Source organism: Gambusia affinis, linkage group LG11 (genome assembly GCF_019740435.1).
Source record: "Gambusia affinis linkage group LG11, SWU_Gaff_1.0, whole genome shotgun sequence".
Lineage (NCBI taxonomy): Eukaryota > Metazoa > Chordata > Actinopteri > Cyprinodontiformes > Poeciliidae > Gambusia > Gambusia affinis.
Genome location: NC_057878.1, coordinates 18,694,931 through 18,719,002, shown reverse-complemented (window position 1 = coordinate 18,719,002; position 24,072 = coordinate 18,694,931). Strand labels below are relative to the sequence as shown.

At 35.2% G+C, this 24,072-nt stretch overlaps 2 protein-coding genes across 9 annotated transcripts in view; both read left to right on the top strand.

Annotated features, from left to right (window-relative positions):
- Positions 1 to 18,589, top strand: part of lims2 (LIM and senescent cell antigen-like domains 2) — a 34,004-nt gene extending 15,415 nt beyond the window's left edge. For 3 of the 7 annotated variants that reach the window (XM_044130784.1, XM_044130787.1, XM_044130783.1), the window contains exons 2-10: positions 6,552 to 6,711; positions 9,077 to 9,143; positions 9,254 to 9,374; positions 10,675 to 10,824; positions 11,293 to 11,443; positions 13,536 to 13,628; positions 14,115 to 14,163; positions 14,287 to 14,362; positions 15,411 to 15,594. In XM_044130784.1, the coding sequence (XP_043986719.1) occupies positions 6,552 to 6,711; positions 9,077 to 9,143; positions 9,254 to 9,374; positions 10,675 to 10,824; positions 11,293 to 11,443; positions 13,536 to 13,628; positions 14,115 to 14,163; positions 14,287 to 14,362; positions 15,411 to 15,555 (1,012 nt within the window). In that variant the 3' untranslated portion in view covers positions 15,556 to 15,594. Of the gene's footprint in view, positions 1 to 898; positions 1,329 to 6,551; positions 6,712 to 9,076; positions 9,144 to 9,253; positions 9,375 to 10,674; positions 10,825 to 11,292; positions 11,444 to 12,539; positions 12,633 to 13,535; positions 13,629 to 14,114; positions 14,164 to 14,286; positions 14,363 to 15,410; positions 15,595 to 16,971 lie in introns of those variants that run through there. The other 4 variants (XM_044130781.1, XM_044130780.1, XM_044130782.1 and 1 more) reach the window with 4 other exon arrangements.
- A 1,336-nt stretch (positions 18,590 to 19,925) lies between these two features.
- The window catches only part of ranbp2 (RAN binding protein 2), a 32,640-nt gene continuing 28,493 nt past the window's right edge, over positions 19,926 to 24,072 (top strand). For both annotated transcript variants that reach the window (XM_044130778.1, XM_044130777.1), the window contains exons 1-3: positions 19,926 to 20,155; positions 23,328 to 23,395; positions 23,474 to 23,585. In XM_044130778.1, coding sequence (XP_043986713.1) covers positions 20,084 to 20,155; positions 23,328 to 23,395; positions 23,474 to 23,585 — 252 coding nt within the window. In that variant the 5' untranslated portion in view covers positions 19,926 to 20,083. The remainder of the gene's footprint in view (positions 20,156 to 23,327; positions 23,396 to 23,473; positions 23,586 to 24,072) is intronic.

Below are 24,072 nucleotides of genomic sequence, written 5' to 3'. Positions count from 1 at the left end.
TCTATTGGCTGAATGGTTGCCAGGCAACGGTGCTCTATTGTTCGAAGTGAGCAGAAAATGATTCTCAAGCAAGCAGAGATGTTTGCAAGCTTGGATTTGATCCAAGCAGAGACGAGTTTTGAGTGCGAGGAAAACTAGAAAATACACTAACCTTTTTAGGAACTTTTTACACCCTGCTGCGAATCTTTTGACTTTACTGTAGCAAGGTTTGAGTCTTCTTCATTCAACACCAACTTCCACACTGAAGAGTGTTCTTGCCGCAAAGAGTTTTAGATATGGTGCATTTAAACTGAATTTAGCATCAATGTCGACTGGTCTCTTGTCAACATAAAAAATCTACTATTTGATCACTATTTATTTATTTATTTTAAAAGTAACTGTAACACTTTATTTGAAGGGATGCACATAAGACTGACATAACACCTGTCACAAACACAAAAGACTCATTAATATTCGTGACAGGTGTTATGTTATGTTTCATGTCAGTCCTTCATAAGTGTTACCAAAGTTATTTAAAGTTTTCCATCTAAATCAGATTGGTGAACTTGATAGACGTTATCCGGCTCGCATCCCGAAACATTTTCTGCAGTTTTGTTTTACTCAGTGATGTAAACCAGATGATGAAACAGTCGTAGTGATTAGTTTGGCCTGTTGCTCTTTTGTTAGTGCCTCACTTGTTTACCTCAAGCTCCAGCTGCTAAACACTAAACCTTGAATCAGTTGCGGAAACGGTTGAAAAATGAAACGAGGACACGTGTTTGTGTGCATCATTGTGACACAGTGACCTCTGTCTGCACAGGCGTCAGTCAGGGTGGGCTCTTTATTTCAGTATCCTGCCCAAGAATAGCCACCGAGTGACAGGAGGGGAGGCTGATAGTGTGTGTGTGAATAAGAGAGCAACAGGGGGAATGAGAGAACGAGGGAGTGTTGAGTCCATCAGTGACGGAGTCGGTGTGTTTGAGACAAGTAGAGAGAGAGAGAGAGGGAGAGATTTCCCAGCACAGTTTGATCGGCACCTCGGTTCTCCCTCCCGCTGCGTGAGTTACGGCTCCAACACTTCCAACAATCACAGAGGATTTTACCCTGAGCACAAGGAGTTGACTCAATCTGCCGGAGATGAGCGTGGAAATGAACGGGCGCGCCGTGCCACTTTCCATACCTGAGGATGGCGAAGCCCCGGACCACATCCGCCACGGAGAGATGAACGGCTACCACCAGAGGCTTCAGGCTGGGGATGGGGGAGAGGCTGAGCTCCCGGTGTCCAAGACTCAGAGGCGGAAGAGTGACGTCAAAGTCTATAAAGAGTTCTGTGACTTTTATGCTCGCTTGTAAGTACTGGTTGAAAATTGGCACAGAAATTCAACAAATCTGGTGGTGAAAGTTGTATTTTAAACCACAAATGTGGATTAATATGAGAAGTAGTTAAACTTTCTTCTTGCTGATGAAAAACATCAATTGATATTACTTTAAATCCAACATTTCCATATAGTTAGAAGATAAAGAATGTTGAGGTCGTATTTGCCGCCATGTTATTAGCTTTTAAGTGTGATCTGACTGCAGAGTTACAGAATGTGAGGAATTCCTCCATGGAGCTGAAGTGGACAGTCTGATTAGCTCAAGCTGCTGTTTGTGCAGAGATATCTGTGAACGCTACAGGAGAGAACGCACAGGGAGGGCTATTTTTGTGCCAAGCAGGCGGGGTGTTGTTATACAAAATGGAATATGCCAGCTGGCATTCAAAATATGTGATCTTGAGAGACAGCAGAGCTAAATATACATACTGTATTTCTAAGCTGTGAGTTTATCACCTGATGCAGGAAAGCATGGGCATTAGGTCACCTGCAGGATTTGGATCAAAGCTTTTTGAGGAGATGATTTAAAAAAATGAGTGAGGTAACTACCAACAGGTACTTAATTAGTATTATTAGTTAGAATATTGGTAATATTACCAATTTTACTAGTAGTACAAATAGTAGCATTTTTACCTGGCTACAGTAAAAAAAAAACTCCATTAAAAAAAACTACCATTACAAAGATGACTTAACTTAAAAATGAGTTAAGTTATAAAAATTTTAAATTTTATAATAAGTCGATTAAATTTTATGGTGTGAAATGTAGGAACCTTTGTAAAATCCCTCTTAGCTAATCATTTTTAGTTTAATATAATTGCTAAAGACAATTAAGGGAATAACTTTTATTAAGTGTTTTGAACTTGACAAATAAAGTTACTACAACTTAACTGAGTCAAAGCAACAAGACAACTAGCATATTTTTTACACCGTGCCGTTTATCTGTTATGATACTGATTATAAAGTAGTCCAAGTCAGTTCCCCACGTTGTTACATCACATTAAAAATCATAAGTACAGTTATTTAAGTTAATGCTATGTATATTGTTAACACCTCAGTTGCAATAAGGAAGTTTTCTGTGCTTAAAATGATTGTTTTCCTGCCTCAATATTCTCATAAAATGTTCTTTTCTCACTATGCCATCTGTTTTTTAGAGTTCACCACTCCCTCCTACAGCAAAACATGATATTCCCCTACTGAAACTTAAAGAGTCTGTGACACAATAAACCCAAGACCTCATTTGAAAAACAAACTACTGTGCTTTTAACAATATATATTTCTCACAAACTACTACAAAATGCATGGCATTGTAGAATTGGGTCATTTTGTGATGTAGTGAGGGTAGCTCAAAATGTAAACAACCAATTATCTGCAGTTTTGGAGGAAGAAGTTATATCGAGTGATCAAGTGATTATATACAGTAAGTGTGGGCAGTTGTAGATTTCTTTAAGAGCAGTATTTATGCTCTTTTGGGTTGTTTGTTCTGACATCCTGAACAATCATAGTTATTTAAAAAGACGGAAAGAAATTACTTTTTGCACTTTTAGTAACATCACAACAGTACCTGAAATAAAATGTATAATTTGCTGAGGTAGGCACTCTAACTAAAAGGTTAGTTGCGCTAATCCTAAAGCACTAATCATAAACTGTAATGGCACTAACGCTAAAGAACTACACCCACATTTAGTGGAAGCTAATGCTAAAGCGCTAACTTCAGTTCAAATTATATCTGCCTTTGAAAGATTACATTTAATTTTAATTTATATATATTTATGTTTATATCTTTGTTTTATTGTGTTGTGTATGTTTTGTCATTGAAATAGTGTAAAAAGAGAGAATAGTGAGGAAACAGAACTACTCTACATACTTCAAAATAAGAGCATGAATAGCAACGTCTAACTACCAGAATCATTTTTACAGTCAATATTCAAAAACATGTATTTTAACCTTTATTCAATTAAAAATTTACAAAACAGCAAAAGAAATCAGAGATTTAGAATTTACCTGGAAAAATTAATTTAGGTGAAGCTATGTGCGCTAACAGTTAGCGCTGTTATTAGCCCACTACTGATGATTTCTAACTGCTGAAGGTATTTGTTTTATACATTTTTTTGGATCCCTGGAAATGCGTTTCAGCTGATATGAGAATCTGGAGGAGCAAATGTTCACCCATACTGTCTTCACAAAGCAGAAAAGCAGTAATTACAATTGGACAATGTGCTGACTTTACTGCAAATCAAAAGTTCAAAGCGTAAAGAATGACAAACTGATGCCATATGGGAATGCAGGCTGAACAAGTTTTTGCTTCAGGAAGATGCTTCTCTCATACTTTTTCTTGCTGGCTTCATCTCTTTTTTTGTTCCTCCTGTTGATACAGCATATTATTTATACAAATACATGAACCAAAAAAGAAAACACATGGCTATGGTACAAAGCAAAGTTCTAAGCAGGATTTTTACTTCCTGTTGCCTTGTAAACTCTTTCCAGGTGCCAGTCTTTAGAGTTGTGAGAACATAACTCTTTGCTTTCTTTCTCTACCTCAAGTATGAATTTAATTTAGACTCATAAAAGCAGCTTTTGAGCAGATCCCAACAAAAACAAAGCAGAGAGATATGGAAAATTAGATTAAATTTAATTAGAAAAGGTCTTTCTTTCCCAAGCTATATAAATGTGTTCGGTTTGGCTATGGGTGCTGTTAAAGGCAGATATGACTGTGGAAATGCCTGAGGGATGTATCACTTCCTCACACAAATCCTTCGGACAGGGCAGGGCTGTCAGAGTGTTTTGATATCAGTCCAAACGGGCCAGAAGAAAAATGTGTATGTGATAATCCCGCTGCAGACTGGACACATCTTGCCTCAATGTGGTTTTTTTTACAGAGCATGCCAGCTAAACACCATTTTAATACAAGGTATATAATATAATAAATACTTCATAAAGCTGACATTGTTTGCATATTGATGTTCAGAGCATAACCCAAAAATGAGAACAAATTAAATGTGCTTTTGGACTTCTTTGTGATAAAGTCAGCATAACTAAGTAAAAATTACCAGATGGTTTCACTTTGTGATGATCCTCCGTGGTCTTGTGTGTTTATGTGTGTTGCCTTCACACACTGCTATTTTGACCTTTTAGAAAGCAGGAAAGCCAGGATTGTTCCTCCAATTCCCCTTTCTCTGCGTTTTTCATAACATCTCTCCCTGCTTCATATTTCTACCTACATTCAGCTTATCGGGTATTAAACTGCAGAGCAGGGACATCTATCTGGATTTTAGATTCTTATTACAAGCATTCAAGTATTTAGATTTAATGTCACCATTATCAAAGGTCATCTCTTGGTTTTTAATGGAAGTCCTTATAAGAAATGAGATTTTACAGCCCTTTGTGCAATGATTGACATTGCAATTGCAAAATTTCGTAATATCATGCAGCTTTAATCAAATCAACTTCTTGGGCAACCATATTAGCATTAAAGTGCTGTGAGAAAGCACAAAGGCATTATGAATAAATGATATTGCACAATTTCTATTGTTCATGTGAAGATAATTATTAACTGTTATGATGTTATTAGATGTTTTTAACAACAGTTTTTATTGCCTGATGGACTCCAGTCAAAAACTCTAACAGTTCTGATTTTACATCAGTGGTAAAGTGGCGATAAGTTTGTAATTAAATGCGATAAAATTCAAGAGAAGATTGAGCATGGCTAAAGCAGTGCTAGGCTAAAGTTTTTCCAAAACAGTTGCAGCTTTCTTTTACATTCTATACAATTTCCTCACAGTCTTTAACTCAGCACACATTTTCACATTTTAAAGTAAACGGAGCCAAAACAAATGGAGACAAATGCAAAACAAATAAACAAAAAGACCACATCTGTGCTTTCGAAACCTTTTTGTCTTTCATGAGATAAAATAAAAATGTTGCATCTTGGAGACACAAACTAATTTACATCTCAAAGATTTCTCAGTACGATTAACCATATTGTTAACGTTTTGCTTTTGTAATAGAGTTGGGCCAATCACAAACCTCCCCAACACTGAGAAAATCCAAGGCCTGTTTTTCTTTTTTACAGTAATAAAATCAAAGCTTGTTTTTTTGTTTTTTGTTTTTTTTTGCTTCATCAAGATCATCATTGATTCATGTTATTTTTTTTAATCTATTTTTGATTTGTTGATCTTTCTGTTCTGCTGTTTTGGCATTTCACACTTTTTTATATATATAATTTTACCACTTTTTTACATCCTTATACAACTAGTGTCATGATTTATATTACAGGCATAGAGTCTGAGTCCATGTTAGCTAAAAAACATTAGCTTAATTCCATGTAAACAAAAATTTTAACAACAGTCATCCAGAGTTATTTTTATGTTTCTAGTCTTAATTATTTATTTCAAACATTTTTTTTTTTAAAAACAAAAGAACAAGCAACCAGTATGTCAGAGAAAAACCTGTTCATACATACGCAAGAACAAAATGCATATACCAGGGCTTCGATCTGGAATCCTTACTTATTTTATTCTAGTTTAACATTCTACTTCATCCACTCTGTTTGTTTTATTACAGACTGAAAAGAGTCATAACTTCAGTTCATAAGAGTTCATACTTGTTGGGCTTGTTTCTTGTGTGTCAGACTTTGTGATTTTTATTTCTAAATGTTAGAAAATATTACACCCATCCCTGTTGATGCATTACCAAACATATTTTACTGTGATAAAAATATTTTATCTGATCAACGTTAATCCTACACATGTCGTTTCTTCCCTGTCGTGTAGTCTTAAATTCAATTTAAAAGCCAATGTTTGTCCTGATACCTAGGATTTGATTAGCAGCTGCTTCTTGCTGTGCCAGAAGGACAACATGCAGGTTTTACTCCTCGCTGAGCCTCCCACCCTGATGAACCAGAACCAAAATAAACCTGGAAACTCTTACATCACATGTTCCCTCTCTGCTGTCTCTCTGTTTAATCTTCCTGCTGTTATCATGCTGTGGGAAATGTGGCAACAACTTTTAAACAATGTTTTATGTGTTCTGGCGTGACCCAAGTTATTGTCCTATCCAAACTTTGTTTACGCCTGGGTTAAATCAACTTACACCGAACCCATAAACCGAGATAAATCAATCATTTTTATTTAAAATTATGCCCTTTTTGCATGATTTCAGTGAGTTTTGCCCTGATTTTCTTTTTTTCATGTCTGTCTTCAGCAACATGGCCAACGCCCTGGCCAACGCCATGTGTGAACGGTGCAAGAGCCGCTTTGCGCCGGCGGAAAAGATAGTGAACAGCAACGGGGAGCTTTACCATGAGCAGTGCTTCGTCTGTGCGCAGTGTTTCCAGCAGTTCCCAGAGGGACTCTTCTATGAGGTAACTTGCCCTGATAAATTAATAAAGACATGCATGAGGCAATAACTCTTAGATGTAAGCTCTCCCTGAGGCTAAATCAGCAAATGCTGTGTAGAACACTTCCTATATGCTCTGCATGTGTGTTTTTATAGAGCTGTAAAATTAAATGGACTTATGTTTTTGCTTTTTTTGTCACGCTTAAACGCTTCAGATCATCCAACAAATTTTAATATCAGATAAAAGTAAATACAAAAAGCAGTTTTAAAATAATTTCATGTTACAATAGGTCTATAGCTTTAAAAAAACATGTTACATTTTACACTTGTTTAGACAATGTTTACACTCGCATTTGAAAATGTCTGCAACAGGTGTGTAATTATACAAGTGTACATATTTGAAAAGCAGAGGTGGGGCCTCCTGGACAATCAAGAAGAATGCAGCAACTGGTTTCTGGATGGTAAAATCAACAATCAAACACTTTGCCTTTTCCAGCAGCCGTTGTAGAGCAAAATCAGCCGACCAAATGTTCTTGGGTTGATAGGTAATGGGCTGGGCTTTGCTCAGGTTGCTAGGTAACTGGCAGTGCCTGCTGATTTGTGATGTTACATTCTAAAGGTCTTTGAAATGGCTCATTTTCCAGACACAAAAGAAAGAACATTAACTTATTGTCAATTACCAACTGTGTGTTTTTTAAGCACTTGGGTTGTTTTTAGAAACCCAAAAGGATCTATAAAAATAGGTAAAATGTGAATTTTGCATGATTGATCCCCTTTAAGGTAAAGAAAGTCATGTGAAAAAAATCTATTTTACACTAAACGCGATAACTGGTTTTGTGTTTGCAATCACTGGACCAGTTTTCTTCCAAATTGAAGGATTTTTAAGCATTCATAAACTCTGCAAAATCACTTTTCATAAACTCACATAAACTGAACAAAATGTGAAATGTGAATACCCCTTTTTCCTTAATCAATGAAATAATCATTTTGAAACTGCTTTTTGTGTTCATGTAGGTTAACATTGGCTACTATTGAAATATTTTGGATTGTTTTAATCACAATGTGTAATACGAGATAAATCTTAACCTGGGATATTAATCCCTGGTTAAGAGAAAATAAAAATAACTATTCATGTGATATTACATGAAAAAGTCAGAATATAACAAGAATAAAGTAATTCCCCAGTAAGTCGAAATAATACAAGAATAAACTCAGAATATTACCAGAATAAAGTCACAAAAATACAAGAAAAAGAGTTGTAGTAATGCAAGAATAAAGTCAAAATAATATGAGAATAAAGTTGCAATATTACCAGAATAAAGTAGTAATAATACAAGAAAAAAGTTGTATGACAAAGTGGAAATAATGCCTGAATAAACTCATAATATTACCAGAATAAAATTTTTATACTTTGGAGGGGTAATTTTATAACGAAATAAATTATAAATAATAATAAATTATAATAATTATATTAAACTGAAATGAGGAGTGTTTACCATATTTTGAGGTTAGAATTTGGTAATCAAAAGTTTGCTTTCATTAAAACAACTTATTTCTAGTAATTTGAACATTTTCTCTAGTATTATTGTTACTTTCCTGTCATAATATTGCTGCTTTACTCTCATAATTTAAAATATTATGATAAAATGTGCAGTCAGTATAAAACAACCTGTAGAAAACTCTTTGGCGCACAAAATGTTCTGCAGCAAATATAAACCAATGCTTAGTTTTCACCTGATAGGCAGAGAAGTAAACCAAGGTCAACACAACCTTTAAACACTATTGAATTATTAAAAGCTGCTTTTCCAATAAACTATTTCTGCACAGATGTTGAAACAAGGCCAGATGTTCTCAGATTCCCCGAACAACACAAGGCCTCTAATGCGAACCACACAACCTGATCAATAATCAATACACATCAAAGACAAGGAGATCAGTTTTTCCTTCCCTTACTGTTCATGTTGCTATAAGTACACAGAGATAAAATGAAATCCAGGAAACATCCACAGCTGCAGTTAATCTAATGACAAAGATCAAACTAACCATTTCCTTCTTCATGTTCAGATGTTTTGCTGTGAAATTATTCACTTTTTCTCTGTAATTATCCCCACTATTTGTATTTTATACCACTATTTTGTGATTAAATATTGCTTAAACATATATTCAACATTATCTATATCCATATCTGACTATATATTTGCATGCCATCATGAGCAAACATCAATAACTTTTAACATCAATAACTTTTAACATGTTAAAATGTATATATATATATATATATATATATATATATATATATATATATATATATATATATATACTTTATGCTGGAGTTAAAGTGAGAAACTTTTGAATTACAACATATAATATAATAATATTTGTTTTGACAGTTTGAAGGCAGGAAGTACTGCGAACATGACTTCCAGATGCTGTTCGCTCCTTGTTGCCATCAGTGTGGTGAGCATAAACCTTTCTTCTTGTTCAGAACCAAATGAGAACAGACCTGGATTTTAAGAGCCAAACCGCTTCGTTGCTGTTGTTTCTGTAAACGTTTGTTCTCCTCTCAGGTGAATTCATCATTGGCCGTGTGATCAAGGCGATGAACAACAGCTGGCACCCCGAGTGTTTCTGCTGTGACCTTTGCCAGGCCGTTCTCGCAGATGTTGGATTTGTTAAAAACGCTGGACGGTCAGTGTTAGTTCAGTCATTAACTCTCATATTTAATTCATATTTAGTGGGTGTTGTGGGTGCGAATGTTCCAATAAAAATACCTCTGTATTTAAACAAGAGAATTTACCTAAACCTTAAAACACATTTTAATTGACATAAAGTTATTGCTCATGTCACGTCACACGTTCCTGAACTTTGTCTTTGCTGGCAGTTGCCATGGAGTTGCTATGACAACAATAAACAAGCCACAAACTTAGAACTAGCTTTCGCCTCGTTCCTAACTTATACAAATAATATAAGTACATGACAACTATTACTCGAACACGATTTGTGAGTACTCCACCTCTGTGTAATACTAAGATAAATATCAGTGATATTTACTGTAGTACTTACTGCCGAACTAGCAAAATTAGCTTAACTGATGTAGCTTTTAGCTGCTAGCTAACACGTACGTGTTGCCTACGTGTATGTTACTATTTTACACAAACTCTGCCTGTCACCAGAACCTTGTTATTAACACGAAGACTTCGTAAGTCCTTTACAAATCCGTTTGAACGTTGTTTGTATGCGTTCATGAACTTCAGGCTGGGAAACTCATCCATGGTCAGAAAAGCTATAATGAAGTACGTAGTTAACTAGATCGGCAGCTTGTCCACATCGTCTGATATATTTTCCTTCTCTGTCTCCTACGGGTCAATCCTGACAGCAGCGATTTTGTTAATGTATTTTTCTCTTGCACATTGGTCAAAAGTGTCCATATATTTTCTTTTTGTTGGTCTCTATGTAATGCGTCCGCTGTGCATTGCGCATGCGTGTGGTAACTAGAGTTTGTTTTAAAGTGTAACCTGTGCTGGAAGATTAGAGCTAATTATAGAATAAACACCCCTTAAATGTATTAGTAGTTTTCAATTATAAGTGCTTATTGCTTTGAATATCATACTGTTTATACCTTCTGGATGCACAACTCTTTATAAACAGAAACTGTGTTTTAAGCTGATCTTAGATGAGCTTAAGATGAGACTATTATGCGCTCCAATTAATCCTTAATGTCCTCCACCACATTAATAGAATGACTTGAATGTGCTATTAACTTTTAGTGTCTATTAACTGTATAAAACATCGGTGTAAGAAGTTGTTACTTTATTACTGGTTTGTATCCGGTACTGATTATTCTGCTTGAAATGGCCCTTGACTTTCATCTGATATCACTCTGTATGTCAAATAACCTTTAGAAATTAAAGTTTTCAACCTTATCGATCCCACAAGAGACTTAGTTTCTAATCAAAATCGCCCCTCTATTTTTCTTCTGTCTCTGTAGGCATCTTTGTCGCCCTTGTCACAACAAGGAGAAAGCCCGTGGACTGGGAAAATATGTCTGTCAGAAGTGTCACGCCATCATTGACGAGCAGCCGCTGCTTTTCAAGAACGACCCCTATCACCCAGATCACTTCAACTGCAACAACTGCGGGTAAACACAGTCACAAGCAAAAATAAGTGAGAGGTCTGCATGATGCAATTAATGTGGATTTCATTGAAAATTCTCATCCATGCAGGGAAATGTCAAAGTTTTAGCATTTAAATACAAATTTTAGAGGATATTAACCAAGATTTTAGAGTTGGTGTTATAAATCTTTGCTTTGTTTTTCTAAAAATATATTTTGAAGAAAAACTCGGTTGATTGACTAAAACCCCTGTACTCCCATCTAGTGGAAAGGTTAGGCAACTGTCTTTGTAGGCATAAATAATGTGCACCCAAGTACTAGAAAATAGTTGAAAATCTTGGTAAATATTCTACTTCTTTGAACATAAATGTGACTATTCTTTCCAACTCATGTTTTGCTTCTTTTTTTTTTCCAAAATAGAAATTACATTTCTATGTCAGTTCAGCTGTGGTTTAATGCCATTAAACCTCCTGATTTGTTTGAAATCTCTGCAGTAAGGAGTTGACAGCAGATGCTAGGGAGCTGAAAGGCGAGCTCTACTGTCTGCCCTGCCATGACAAGATGGGCGTCCCAATCTGCGGGGCCTGCAGGAGACCCATCGAGGGCCGCGTGGTCAACGCCATGGGCAAGCAGTGGCACGTCGAGGTGCGATTTTTAAACAATTATTCCACCTAAAAATTCAACAGGTAGCAAATAGGGATCCAAATGATCAATTAACGAGTTAATCTGAAAATGACTGGTCTTATCAGTCGACTTGCGATTAATTGATAAGCGTCAATTTTGTCTTGTATGAAAAGAGCTGATTGTCTTTCCATAACCTGAAGGGCTTCATTTTTCATAATATACTGAGTTTGAAGAGAAAAACATTAATTTTTAACATTATTTTGTGTCAGATTTATTAAATAGTGACTAAATAAACAGAGAATTTCACTCTCTCACATTATTAAACTTAGACATATTTATAAAATACAACAAAACACTAATCTCTGAAGTTGCTGAGAGAAAAAATAAGATTAAAAGTATAAAATATGAACAGATGTTCATACAGAAGTACAATTTCTGGTTGCTCTTGAAGGAAAGTTAAAACTTCGCTCCATGAATGAAATTTCTGAAAAGTTAATCACTTTCTACTTTGAAAGCTATGGAAATGTCAATCTTTTTTCTAGAAAGTATGTGGACTTAATCTAAAATGTTCAGAGTTTTTGTTGAAATGTGTTCTTTTGTTTCTACCTACAATGGCCCTAATGTGCCATCTTTGCTCCACCATGCAGCTCAGCTGAATGCGTTTTATTAAAACAAAACTTAAAAAGCTTGTCATGTGTTTATATTTCAAAACAAAATCGTAACCGGACTGTTTCTCTTACCTATTCTGGAATAGCTGCCATCTTTAATTCCATATGGTTAATAATTACGTTTAAAGTTTAAGAATGACCACTGGCGCCCTCTGCTGGATGGTGGCCAAACTACAACACTAAAGTTAGTTAATCAACTGGAAGTCATTTTAATCTAATAAACCATTAATTGACAGTTAATTATAAGTTGATTAATTGTTTTGCATCCCTAATCGTAACATAGAAGTTGGAGACAGAATTATTCACATTATACTACCCAGTCAATACTTATAAACAAACAGATTTATGTCTGTAGGCTTTAAGCGTCTGTCATGTTAAATTAATCAACTTAATTCTTTTTCCCAGTTTTTCACATTCACAGTCAGTTTCTCTGTTTTCCCAATGTTTAGCATCATGTGTGTACTGTATGTGAGCGCCCGTTTCAGGGCCACCCATTTTACGAACGAGGCGGCCGTGCCTATTGTGAGAGACACTTTGACATGGTGAGGGAGGCGCTGTGCACCTGTTTGAGTGTTGAATGCTACCCGTCTCCCTGCCTGACTGAAATTAACCAGCCTTCATGCAGGGTTTACTGTAGATAGAATAGAATAGTACTTTATTAATCCCACAGCACGGAAATTTACTTGTTACAACCATTGCAGTAAAAAAAAATATGCCCCAGTAAATATCAATATATCTAAAACCAATATAAACAACTGTATATTAATAAAATACTTACAGATAAATTATAAATTTAAATTAAATTGAAACCTGAAAATCTGTGTGACTTTTAAATACAAAATAAATAAATACAAAATATGTTCTTTTGTATTTTCATTGCACAACATTATAGAGCTCACATACAGTGACGTAAAGGTCACATGTGATTTATTGCCCATTTATATTTTAACAAAATATACTGGTTTATATTTGCTGTAAAAAATAAAAAGCTGACTAATATTGTCTACTTTTTATAACTTAGCCACTTTTTAAAGATTTAATTGGAAGTTTATTGTAGAGGGATAATCCATTGGTGAATAAGTCACTAAGGAAAAATGCTTTATATCAAAGTATTGCTCACAGAGATAAATTATACAGCTTTAAAACTGTTATGGGTCTTAACTAAAATTTAAGTCAAATCTAATATGTATTTATTCACAATTTATTAGTCAGCAGAATATTTTAAAACGTAGGTGATTTTCTCATCTTGAAGGAACAATTTACAACTTCTATTATTAATATTTCCCCAGTCCCTGTGCGGATGCATCAGCAGCACATCTGGAATGAACTTTGTTGTTTTTTGGCCTCATAGTGTAACAAAATAATAATGTACTGGTGAGTGTGATGATGTCACTGACTGACTTATGCACTAACCATGTGTGGTGGGCCTTGGGTTGTGCTTGCAGCATTTTGTGTGTGCTAAGTGTGAGAAACCCTTCCTGGGTCACCGTCACTACGAGCGCAAAGGCCTGGCTTACTGTGAGACTCACTACAACCAGGTAACAAACACACTATAACTAGGTAACAAACACACTATAACTAGGTAACAAACACACTATAACTAGGTAACAAACACACTATAACTAGGTAACAAACACACTATAACTAGGTAACAAACACACTATAACTAGGTAACAAACAAACTATAACAAGGTAACAAACACACTATAACAAGGTAACAAACACACTATAACTAGGTAACACACAAACAACCAGGTGACAAACACACCATAAACAACCGAGTAACAAACACAAACAACCAGGGGACAAACACACTATAACCAGGTAAAACTAATCTGATTCTGACATTTTACCATCAATAATTGAAGTTTAATGTTTCTGTAATTTCTTGAGTTTATTCTTTCAGATACATTGTAATCCAGCACCTTTTTTGTTTTTAAGTTTTATGAAAATTGCACGTTGGGTGAGCCATGAAAAAAAAAAAAACATTTTGCTCCGTTGCTAATCTTCTGTTTCTTCCTTAGCTGTTTGGAGATGTTTGCTATCACTGCAATCGTGTCATTGAGGGAGACGGTGAGGAAATTCTCTTTAACACTGTTATTCTGAATCGATGTATTTGATCAAATTAGTTTTAGTTTGTCCAGTAAATCAAAATAATGTATTTATAATCTTCTCTCTGTGATTGTTTATTTCCAGTGGTGTCTGCCCTCAACAAGGCCTGGTGTGTCAACTGCTTCGCCTGCTCTACCTGCAACACCAAGCTCACTCTCAAGTAAGTTACACGTTTTATCAACACATAAACAGTTCAGATGCTCTTTATTCAGAGGTTTATGCAGCTGTTAGTGACTGATTAATGATCAGAACAGGAAATAAACCGCAAATCAATTAATTTAAATTATCATCAAATTTTTATCTGCTTCAAAAAGTGACACCCTTATGTGTCATTGCACACAAATGATACATTTCTAGCAGGGTTGAAACAATTAATTGAATTAATTGTGATAAATCAATTATTGAAAGTGATCAACTAATTTATCAGTTGATTAATCATTAACTGGATTACAGAGATTCAAAGACAAGCTTAAAGAACAACCTATTCAGAGTAGCAATTAAGCCAAAATTGTGAAAATAATATACAGTGTGCATTTAAAATTAAACAAAAAAAAAAACTTAAAGTGGCAATTTTTGTTTAAAAAATATTTAGAATATCAAATTTGTCTAAGAAACTAAATATTTAGTATTCCATTATAAAACATGATCGCCTAAATTTAATAAATCCTTTTAATTTTTAGATGCTGCATAAGTAATCTATATAATTTTCACTCGTTTAAGCAAATTTATTAATTGTAATATATTTAATGACATTTCTTCTAAGTTATTCAGAGTCACCTATGTTAACAATAATCTTCACCATATTTCTGTGCATTCATGACTACGTCTTATTTATTATTTTTAGCAATAAATGGAGAATGAGCTTTCAAACCAGTATTATTGTTTTATTTAATTTGACTTTGGAGCACTGTTTTCCATCCTGGTCTGACCCTCTCTGCTTGTAATTGTACCTTTTGGACATTAATATAAATATAAGTTCATGATTTACGCCAGAGGATTTCTTCTTTGCATGCTCTTCAGTTGAGACTTATTTTTCTGCTTTGAATCATTATTTTCAGTCTTATCTTTCCTGATTTCTAATCTGTCTGTTATTTTTTCTTCCATCTCTCCTGTTGCTTATTTTTCTTCTCTGCTGACCCCAAACACGTCTTTTTCCTCCTGAACTACCTTCTCTGCCGTTCATCTATCCATCGTCCCTGCTCTGTCAGGGATAAATTTGTTGAGGTGGATCTGAAGCCTGTGTGCAAACACTGCTTCGAAAGACTCCCAGACGATTTGAGACGTCGGCTGGCCAAGCGTGAACGTGACTCAAAAGAGAAGAAGAAGAAACCGCTGATACCCATGTGTCTTTGATACTCCCTTGCTCTCTGTCCTCCTTGCGGCTGTTCCTCCTTTGGTCAGTTTTAACCTTCCGTCAGTTTTCTGCTTTTCCCGCCACATTTAACCCTAAAACCTCTCTAACACTCATTGAAGCAGAGATTTGGCTTAGTTGAGTGACGTAATACTGAAATGTTTTTCCCGCACGTGACCGACTCTAAGCAGGAAATGAAGATCAGCATTTGGCCAGAACTTGCTGTGCAAACAGCAGAATCAGAATCAGCCCCAGGCTGAAGGGAATGCTTTGTTTCCTGGTTCCCCCCGATCTGTCTGGTGTTAGGAGTAAATCCATAATCACATCCGGCAGCTTTCTGCCATCATCTGAGCAAATCTAAAGCTTCCTCTTGTTGCTATGCGTGATCCAGTCCTGATAGCGTAAATACTGTAGAAACGGCTGAGTGAAAACAAAAACTGGAAAAAATCAATCCAAGTGCCTGAAAACCACCCCATTGTTTTTTTTGGACAAGGAATTGCCTTTTAATTTCTAGAAAATGAATTGTTTCAAAAATCCTCCTGTTTGTTAAATCACATTCCATTGGCGGTGTGCCGTTACCTAGCAACCCCAGCCCGTCACCTGGCAACCTGAGCGGAACTCTAGTATATTTGGCAGTTGGTTCTGAAAGGAGCTCAAAATAGGCAGAACTCTTCAGACTAAAATATTACTATTATGAATTATGTTGTTCTAAAAATGTAATGAACATGTTTTGTGAAGCTCATAAACTGACTCTAACCTGTTAAAGGAAGCGTAATGTCACCTTTGGGAAAAGGAGGAGAATGACTTTGAGGAAGCAAGGAAGACTGCTAACCTTAAAACACAAAATGTTACCATGTATTTTTGGTCTAGTTGCTAGTGAAAATATCTTAGCACACTTGAAATCTTGTGAAAATGTTACTTGTAAATTAGTTTTGTCTTAGATTTAGCTTCTTTTTGTGAATGTACTGTAAGTGCTAGGGCTAGGCGATGTGGCTTAAAAATAAAATCCCCCTTTTTTTATGACTAGTTGATCTGATTTTAAATATTTCTTTCCTACCTTTCTTTACTAAAAAAAATATAAATGATAGAAAATATTTTCAAAAAGTGTTTTTATTTCAACCATCCCTTCTGTGTGTTGAACGATGGAATATCAGAGCCAGACTACATAAATTTTTGTTGAATTACAAAAATATAGTCATAGAATTAAAGACGTAATTTTACGAGAAAAACGTCTTGATGTTACAAGAAAAAAATAGTTTTAATAAAAAGATGTAATTATCATTTATTAATTTTTTACAGTCATTCCATTGCTTGCAAAAAGATATAATGAATGTGCCAAAAAAGCAGCCAAAAACCAGCAACGTTTTTGTACCAGTAGATGCTTTATTGCTACAATTGGTTGTGTTTTCACCCCGCAGGAACAAGTTTGTGGAGTTCGACATGAAGCCGGTGTGTAAGAAATGCTACGAGAAGTTCCCGTTGGAGCTGAAAAAGCGGCTGAAGAAGCTGTCCGAAGCTGCTGCCCGGAAGTGAACCGACGGTTAAGCAGCTGAAGGAGATGAAATCCTGAGGTGGGCGACCCCATGACCTCCTCACCTGTAGCCCCACATCTGCAAAGTGCCTTGATTTCATCCTCCTTAAACTGGTTTAGCTTCGCTCGTCAAGTGTCTTTTTGCATAAATTCTGTCTTTATACATTCACTTGTTTCACTGCGATTTACATTATATGTTCTATATTTAATAAACTATAAGAGACGTGGAAATAAGACTGAATAGCTGTTCTGGAAGGTTGTTTAATCTGTTATCTGAAGCCAGAATTGCCTCCTGTTAGAGTAATAACAATACATAAACCTAGAACAAGCTAAATAAACATGTTTTATTAAATGTTTACACACAACGCAATAAACCGTTACAGTTGTTTTTCTAAACTAAATGTGTATTAAGTTTGAAAGGTAAAATGACCACGTAATGAGAATTTGTGCTCCAGATAATGATTTTGTCTAACATGCATCTGGACTGAATGGAGTATTTTAGATGACACGTCACAGTATTAATTTTAATTTTTAACAGCTTTTAGTTTTATACTCACAGAGAAATAAAGACAGTTATTGTAGAAAAAAGTAAGAAGTATTTAATTATTAATTTATAAATGAATAAATGTATAAATAATTGATTAACATGCTATCAAGCATTTCTTAATATCAATTATTCCTGGTTATTAAGTCATACGTATTGGACATTCGGTGATCTAATTCTTATTCGGTAATGAAAAATGCTTTGTTGCTGAAAAATGCAATACAAATGAACTTGATGATGAAAAATAATATCACAAATATAGTAATGAAATTAATCAATTTTTTTTACCCACTTTTAATTAGTCGATACATAATGCTAAAGCAGAAACGTGTGACTGTGCAGTCCACTCCAACATCTGAACCTCCACTTGTAAAAATAATTTGTTGAAAACAAGTGCTGAACACATCAGGTGCCACTGTGACAGGATTTAAGTTGCAGCAACTGCTGCCACATGTGTCTGCGTGTGCATGTTACAACTTGTGGCATGAGCAGAGACCGGATGTGAGAGTCATGTTTGATGTTAAGAGCTTTTGCCTATAATTCCAGTGAATGAAAGCGATCCTCTTAACTACTTCCTCAACTCAGACCTGCTTTGCAAAACAAAGCAGCAGCCCTCTGTTTCAAAATAATTATTTAGCTGCCGTATTTTACCTTGCAAGGCTTTGCTCTTCGTATTTTGATTCACTAATAAAAAAATAACATTCCACAGTTGTATTATGCAGAAGCACCCAGTGAACTGGTTGCTGTTAGGCAGAACTTCAGCAGCACTATAAATACTCCAGGGTGTAGTTTTATTTGCCATGTTATGCCATGTGTCAACTAGATTATGTTTTATGGAAAGACGCCTGTGTCGTACCGTACTTTTCCTCTGAAGACACATCACAGTGCATGCTTTATGTTTTCCTTTACTGCTGCTTAAAGTCATTTACTGGCACAATAAACACAATTTGCCCAAGCTTGATATCCGTGTGGACTGGTGTTTTCTAGTTAAGAGCTTCACATAATTTAATTAGGATTGTGACAGAAATGTGGCTCATGTTCTTGAGAACTTTTTTAAAGAAAAGATGCTTTATTAAAAAGCAAAGTTTCTGACAGAAATCTTTTAAAAGGCCATTTATAAGCAGATTTACTTCTTTAAGATACATTTAAAATTTTGTAGCCGCTAACATCAATACTTCTAGAAACTATCTTGTTTTTACTCGATGTTAGTGCTGTGTTTGAAATAGCTGATCATATTAGAAATACACTGGGAACGTGCTAAAGACAGAGACTACTGTGTTATTTGTTCATTATAAATCTGGGCCAATGAAATTCTGTCCTGGTGTTCCTCTGGGAGCCATTCTTGGAATACTTTTTATGTCAAAATATATATAGAATACCACATCTATGATGATGACACTCTGCTTTGAAGAAAAACAAATCTTCCAATGGAAATGAATTAAATATTTATTACATTTAATTTTCCTTTGGGGTCAACTTAAATTGAATTTCATTAAACCACACTTTTTGCTTTTAACTTCAAAGTAAATACGACTACATCCATCCACTGACTTTCACACAACAGCAGACTTTTATGCTCCAAAATCTGCTTTTTATTTATTTCTAAAACTAAATATAGCAAGTATTTTCAATCTTATTACTGAATGGACACCATTTTAATAAATCAAGCCCAAATTTGCAAGATGAAAGCATATGTTCAGTTTTGGGTTTACAATGATTTATCCATCTCTTTCTAACAAAATAGACTCTTTTATTTGCTAAATCAAATATATTGCATGTTTATTTTTCTGTGGTGCAAATAAATAAAAATCCTATAGAATTTTGTGATTTTATTCTTTTGTCCATATATATGAAGATGGAGGCATATTTACATATTAGGATGACACAAAGTCCAGACCTAAATATATTTCAAGACTAGAATCGCAAAAATGACAACCACAAAAAAAAAAAACACCCAGAGAGGCTGAATACATAATTATGCTAGATATGAACTTTTAATATTAATAACATTCATGAACAGAAAGCAAAAGTCTAAACAAGGAACTCATGAAGACTGGATAAAACATTGTATAAGTAGGAACAGAAACATTAAACTTGTATTTGTTTAATGTTTCTGACTCTTTTATTGCTTCTTTTTTTTTAATAAACAGAAACACTCATAAATTTAGTGCAGGTTATTAAAATGTCTATTTACTTTATGTTTGGACCATCTCAAGCCTCTTTTAAAATACAATACGTCAGCGTGCGTCAGAGAACACTCCGCTCTGATTGGTCGGAAAGTCTGTTTCAAGTTTGCGCATGACAACGTAACGCGCTCTGCCATTTGACTGCGCATTATCACTATGGGGAGTTAACGTGATGTTAATGTCAGTGTTTCTTTTACATTTCGTGAACTCTTCTAGCCTGTGAACTGTGGTTAGGTTAGCTCTTGTAGAAGTCTCTGACATCTGAAGCCATGAGGCGGAGTAAGGCTGAAGTGGACCGCTACGTTTCCTCCGTACAGAGTTCCTCTCCTTCACTCAAAGAGGTAAGATAGTGCCAGCGGCTAAGCATGTTAGCCTGCTCCCGCCGCTAGGTCTGAGCCGCATGTGACATTCAGTCGGCGTTTAGCTTCAAACTTGGCTGTATTTTATCCAAACACAGCTTGGAGTTTTGACTACGCGTTCTTGTCACGAGTTTGTATTTATGTTTGTTGTCGGTTGAACCTCTGTTAGCCGTCTCCGGCTAGTGGCACATGCTATCAACCGGCTTTATGGCGAATAAGTTAGCTTCAGAAACGTAGCATCTGATTCGATACTCAAGTAAGTAGCTAGTTTACTGGTTTTAAACAAATAAGGGATAGTTTTTATAAACTCCAATTCAACAGTGTGAAACCTATATCGACTTTAAATCTCAACATCTTAAGGTAAACCTTTATTCTCTAAATTTCAAACGTTGACTGCCAAATGTAGTCATAGTTATACTGTATACAACTTGCTGACTAAGAATCCTTTATTTACAGATCACTTCCTATTTATGAACATTCATTATTTCAGTGTAAAATAGTCCAGTTCAGCTTTGGCGTGTGCTAATTCTCTCAAATGTCCAACTCGAGCTGGGCAATCATTGTCTATCTCTTGTAAAATAAGTGGAATAGCCCTTTATTCACTCTACGAATCGGATGCCAACTTCAGCGTTATCGTCCTGCCTTGAAATGCGCGGTTGCCCGTAGGTTTCATAAAATAGCGCCAGCTTGTCACGCATCACACTGACTTCTTTACTATTCTTTTAGTGACCTTTTTGAAATATTAATTGATGCTGTAAATAACGGTGATTTGCCCGCAGCTAAGCTTCACACGGGACGATGCAAAAAGCAGATCCAAAGTCCATCCCGGTGTGTGAAACGAAACTGGGCTTGACCAAGTTTTGTCAGAGTATTTTGACGTACTTTATTGCTTAAATAGTAAACCAGGATTAAGACGAACTAACAACGTTTGCTTCCTTAACAACTACTGTAGTACAAACCAAAACAATTTATTTACATGTATTGGCATGCCTGTTGGAGTTACTTTACTCTTGATTTTAATTCTCACAGTACTTACAACTACAGTTGCAACAGAGGAAAATACTTTGTAGTAATAGTTATAATAGCTAAATTCTGCATGATGATTGAAAACGTGTTTTAACTGTTTAAAATAAACTGCAGCATTGACCTGTCCACTTCTCTTTTATCTCTTTTAAGAGAATAAAAATATTTTCTTCTGTCCTTCCTGTTTGGGTGTTATTTAACTTGGGGATAGAGGTGATGTCACACTGTGTGAGTGTGGGTTTAATAACTTTAAAACAAATAAAATTAGTTAAAAATGACACTTTTATTACTCTTTAATATTTGATTTTGCTGATTTTCTACTAAGACCTAAATAATTAAGTTTTGTTTTCACTACTCCACATGATGACTAGAGAATATTCTGGATTAATTGGTTTATTTATTTTTGTTTAAAAAAGTCATCATTGTGATGGATTCAAACAGGAGTATTTTATGAAATATTTTTAATTGATTTATTTTTGGTTTGATTCCTCAAATAATTTGTGTGTAGTTAAAAAAAGATATTGCGACATTTAATAAGTTTGAGTTCATGTCTCAAACTGATTATAAATAATGCATTAAAATATGAATAAAAATCTTTAAATAATTTTCTGTTAGAAACTACAGTGTTGCTTTACTGTTAGTATTTTTATGGGTTTACGAATCTTTATTTCTCAGCTCACTGACTAGTTTTGTGTTTTCTTTTTCAGAATCAATCTGAAGTTATAGATTCTCTTTGTGAGGCCAGAAAGAGTCTGATTAGGCTCTAAACAACAAACTAAGTCTGCCTGAAGCAGAATAAAACTAATCATGTACTTCCGCTTTTTTGAAACTGAATGAAGGGCAGATAAAAATCCAAGAGAACAGGGATTATTGTTTTTTTAGATTTAGTGAAATGACTCTCCGGACGGGTTTAACTTGGCATAGATGTAATTCTTCACGGATTAAAGGTCGACAGCGATAGCATGAATGACATACATCGGCTTATTTTGAACACAGAGTACTGAACGGCGAGGCTTTGGTTACGTAAGGAGATCAGACTCTGCGTACAATAAAATATGTATATTATCAGATGAGTACAGATGAACTCTTCATTATATGGAGTCACTAAATGCAAGCTTTGACAAATTTGGCATGTAAATAAAGCTGCAGGCGGCTCTGGGTGTGTTTGTTTTGCGAGTCAGGTGGTGCATGTAAAAAATGTGACATCAGTGTGTAAGCATGCACCTGTGTTGTCCAGAGTAGCCAAACATTGTGCGCATGTAAGAGTAGTACAACTTCAACATACAGTTAAAGTGGAAAGTAGCTATCCAAGAAATGATTCAAGTAAGAATAAAAAGGTATTTTAGTTGAAGATCTACTCAACTGATCAAATTATCAACCATTTAATATTTAAAAAGTGGACATTTTGGTATTTTTAAAGATGGAAATGACAGTAAATCATACAAGTATCAAAATCAGGCAAAGTAAAATTTTTCAAAATCAGTTTTTTTCAGTAAAAAATTGTATAAAACTTTAACAAAACTGTATGTGTGTGTCTGTGGTGAATTTTTAGTTAAAACATGTTTCTTTTTCATTCAGTAGGTAGAAAATCCAGAAATTTAACTCAAGTAAGAGTAGAAATACTTCAGAATAAAATTACCCAAGTAAAAGTAAAAAGTGCAATGTAGTTAAATTCTCCTAAAAGTATTTATTTTTAATTTTTTTTAAAAAACTACTCAAGTATATATAAGTAGTTGCTGCCCAACGCTACTGACTTCAGTCCAGCATCTTTAAGCTACAACTTTTCCAGTTCTGTTTCAAGGTTTCCCCCAGAAAACTTGCTAAGCCCAGAGGTTCTGCGCTCAGGAAATCATTCAATCAGCGGTCCGCATTGTTTTTGAGTTAAAAAATGTTTAAAGTTGACAGGAATTTTAAAAGTATCTCTTGTAATAACACTATCATTAATATCTGAACACCAACTGAAAAGTCTTAAAAAATGCAAACATTTTAAAGAAACTTAAGTAAATATGCAACACTAAGCCTGGTAGGGGCACAAGGAAAGCCTGGTGGCCCGCCAGGCTTATTACACACTAAGGGAAACCCTGTTTCCAGATAATAAATGTTTCTATATTGTTTTCCTTTTTTTCTACAGAAGCCTGTCAGAGGATTTCTATTTGCAAAACTGTACTTTGAAGCAAAAGAATATGAACTTGCAAAACGGTAAGCACCTTTATTGTAGGGAAAAAAAATTAATTTCTTTTGTTGTCCTTGACTGTACGCATCTAATGCTCTCCTCAGGCATGTATCGGAGTATCTCAAAGTGCAGGAGAGGGATCCCAAAGCACACAAATTCCTGGGACAGCTCTATGAAAGAGAGGGAGAGATCAACAAGGCAATCGGTTGCTACAAGGTAGGAGGATTGTGTTGCTTTAACTAGGCTGTAACAATTTGTTGAATGATTCAAGTACCTCGATTACTAACATTTCTCAAGGCAAATTAGCTTCGTTAAATTACTGTTTAGCGCCTTGTGGTCAGGCTGGATGATTATTTGTGTTGCTTGTTGACGAATGCTAAGTGCTATTAGCACAACAAAGGACTTACAATATGCTGGGTGAAACCCTGGGATTTTTTCGACTGCGACCTAGGCCACTGGCATAACCAATACGTATCCGATCTTTTCAAATGTTATGTGAGTCTGAACAGCCAGATTGTGTTCATAATATTATTCTGACTATTCCGCGTTCAGAAATGTGCAAGAGGGAAGAAAAACAGTAAACATGGCGGACAATAATATGGGTTAAGTTGGATATCAACTTCAAAATCATAAGATATGCTCCACCATCACCGCTACTACTACTTCTTTTTTTTAAAGGCGGTTGGCAAAACACTGAGTTCTG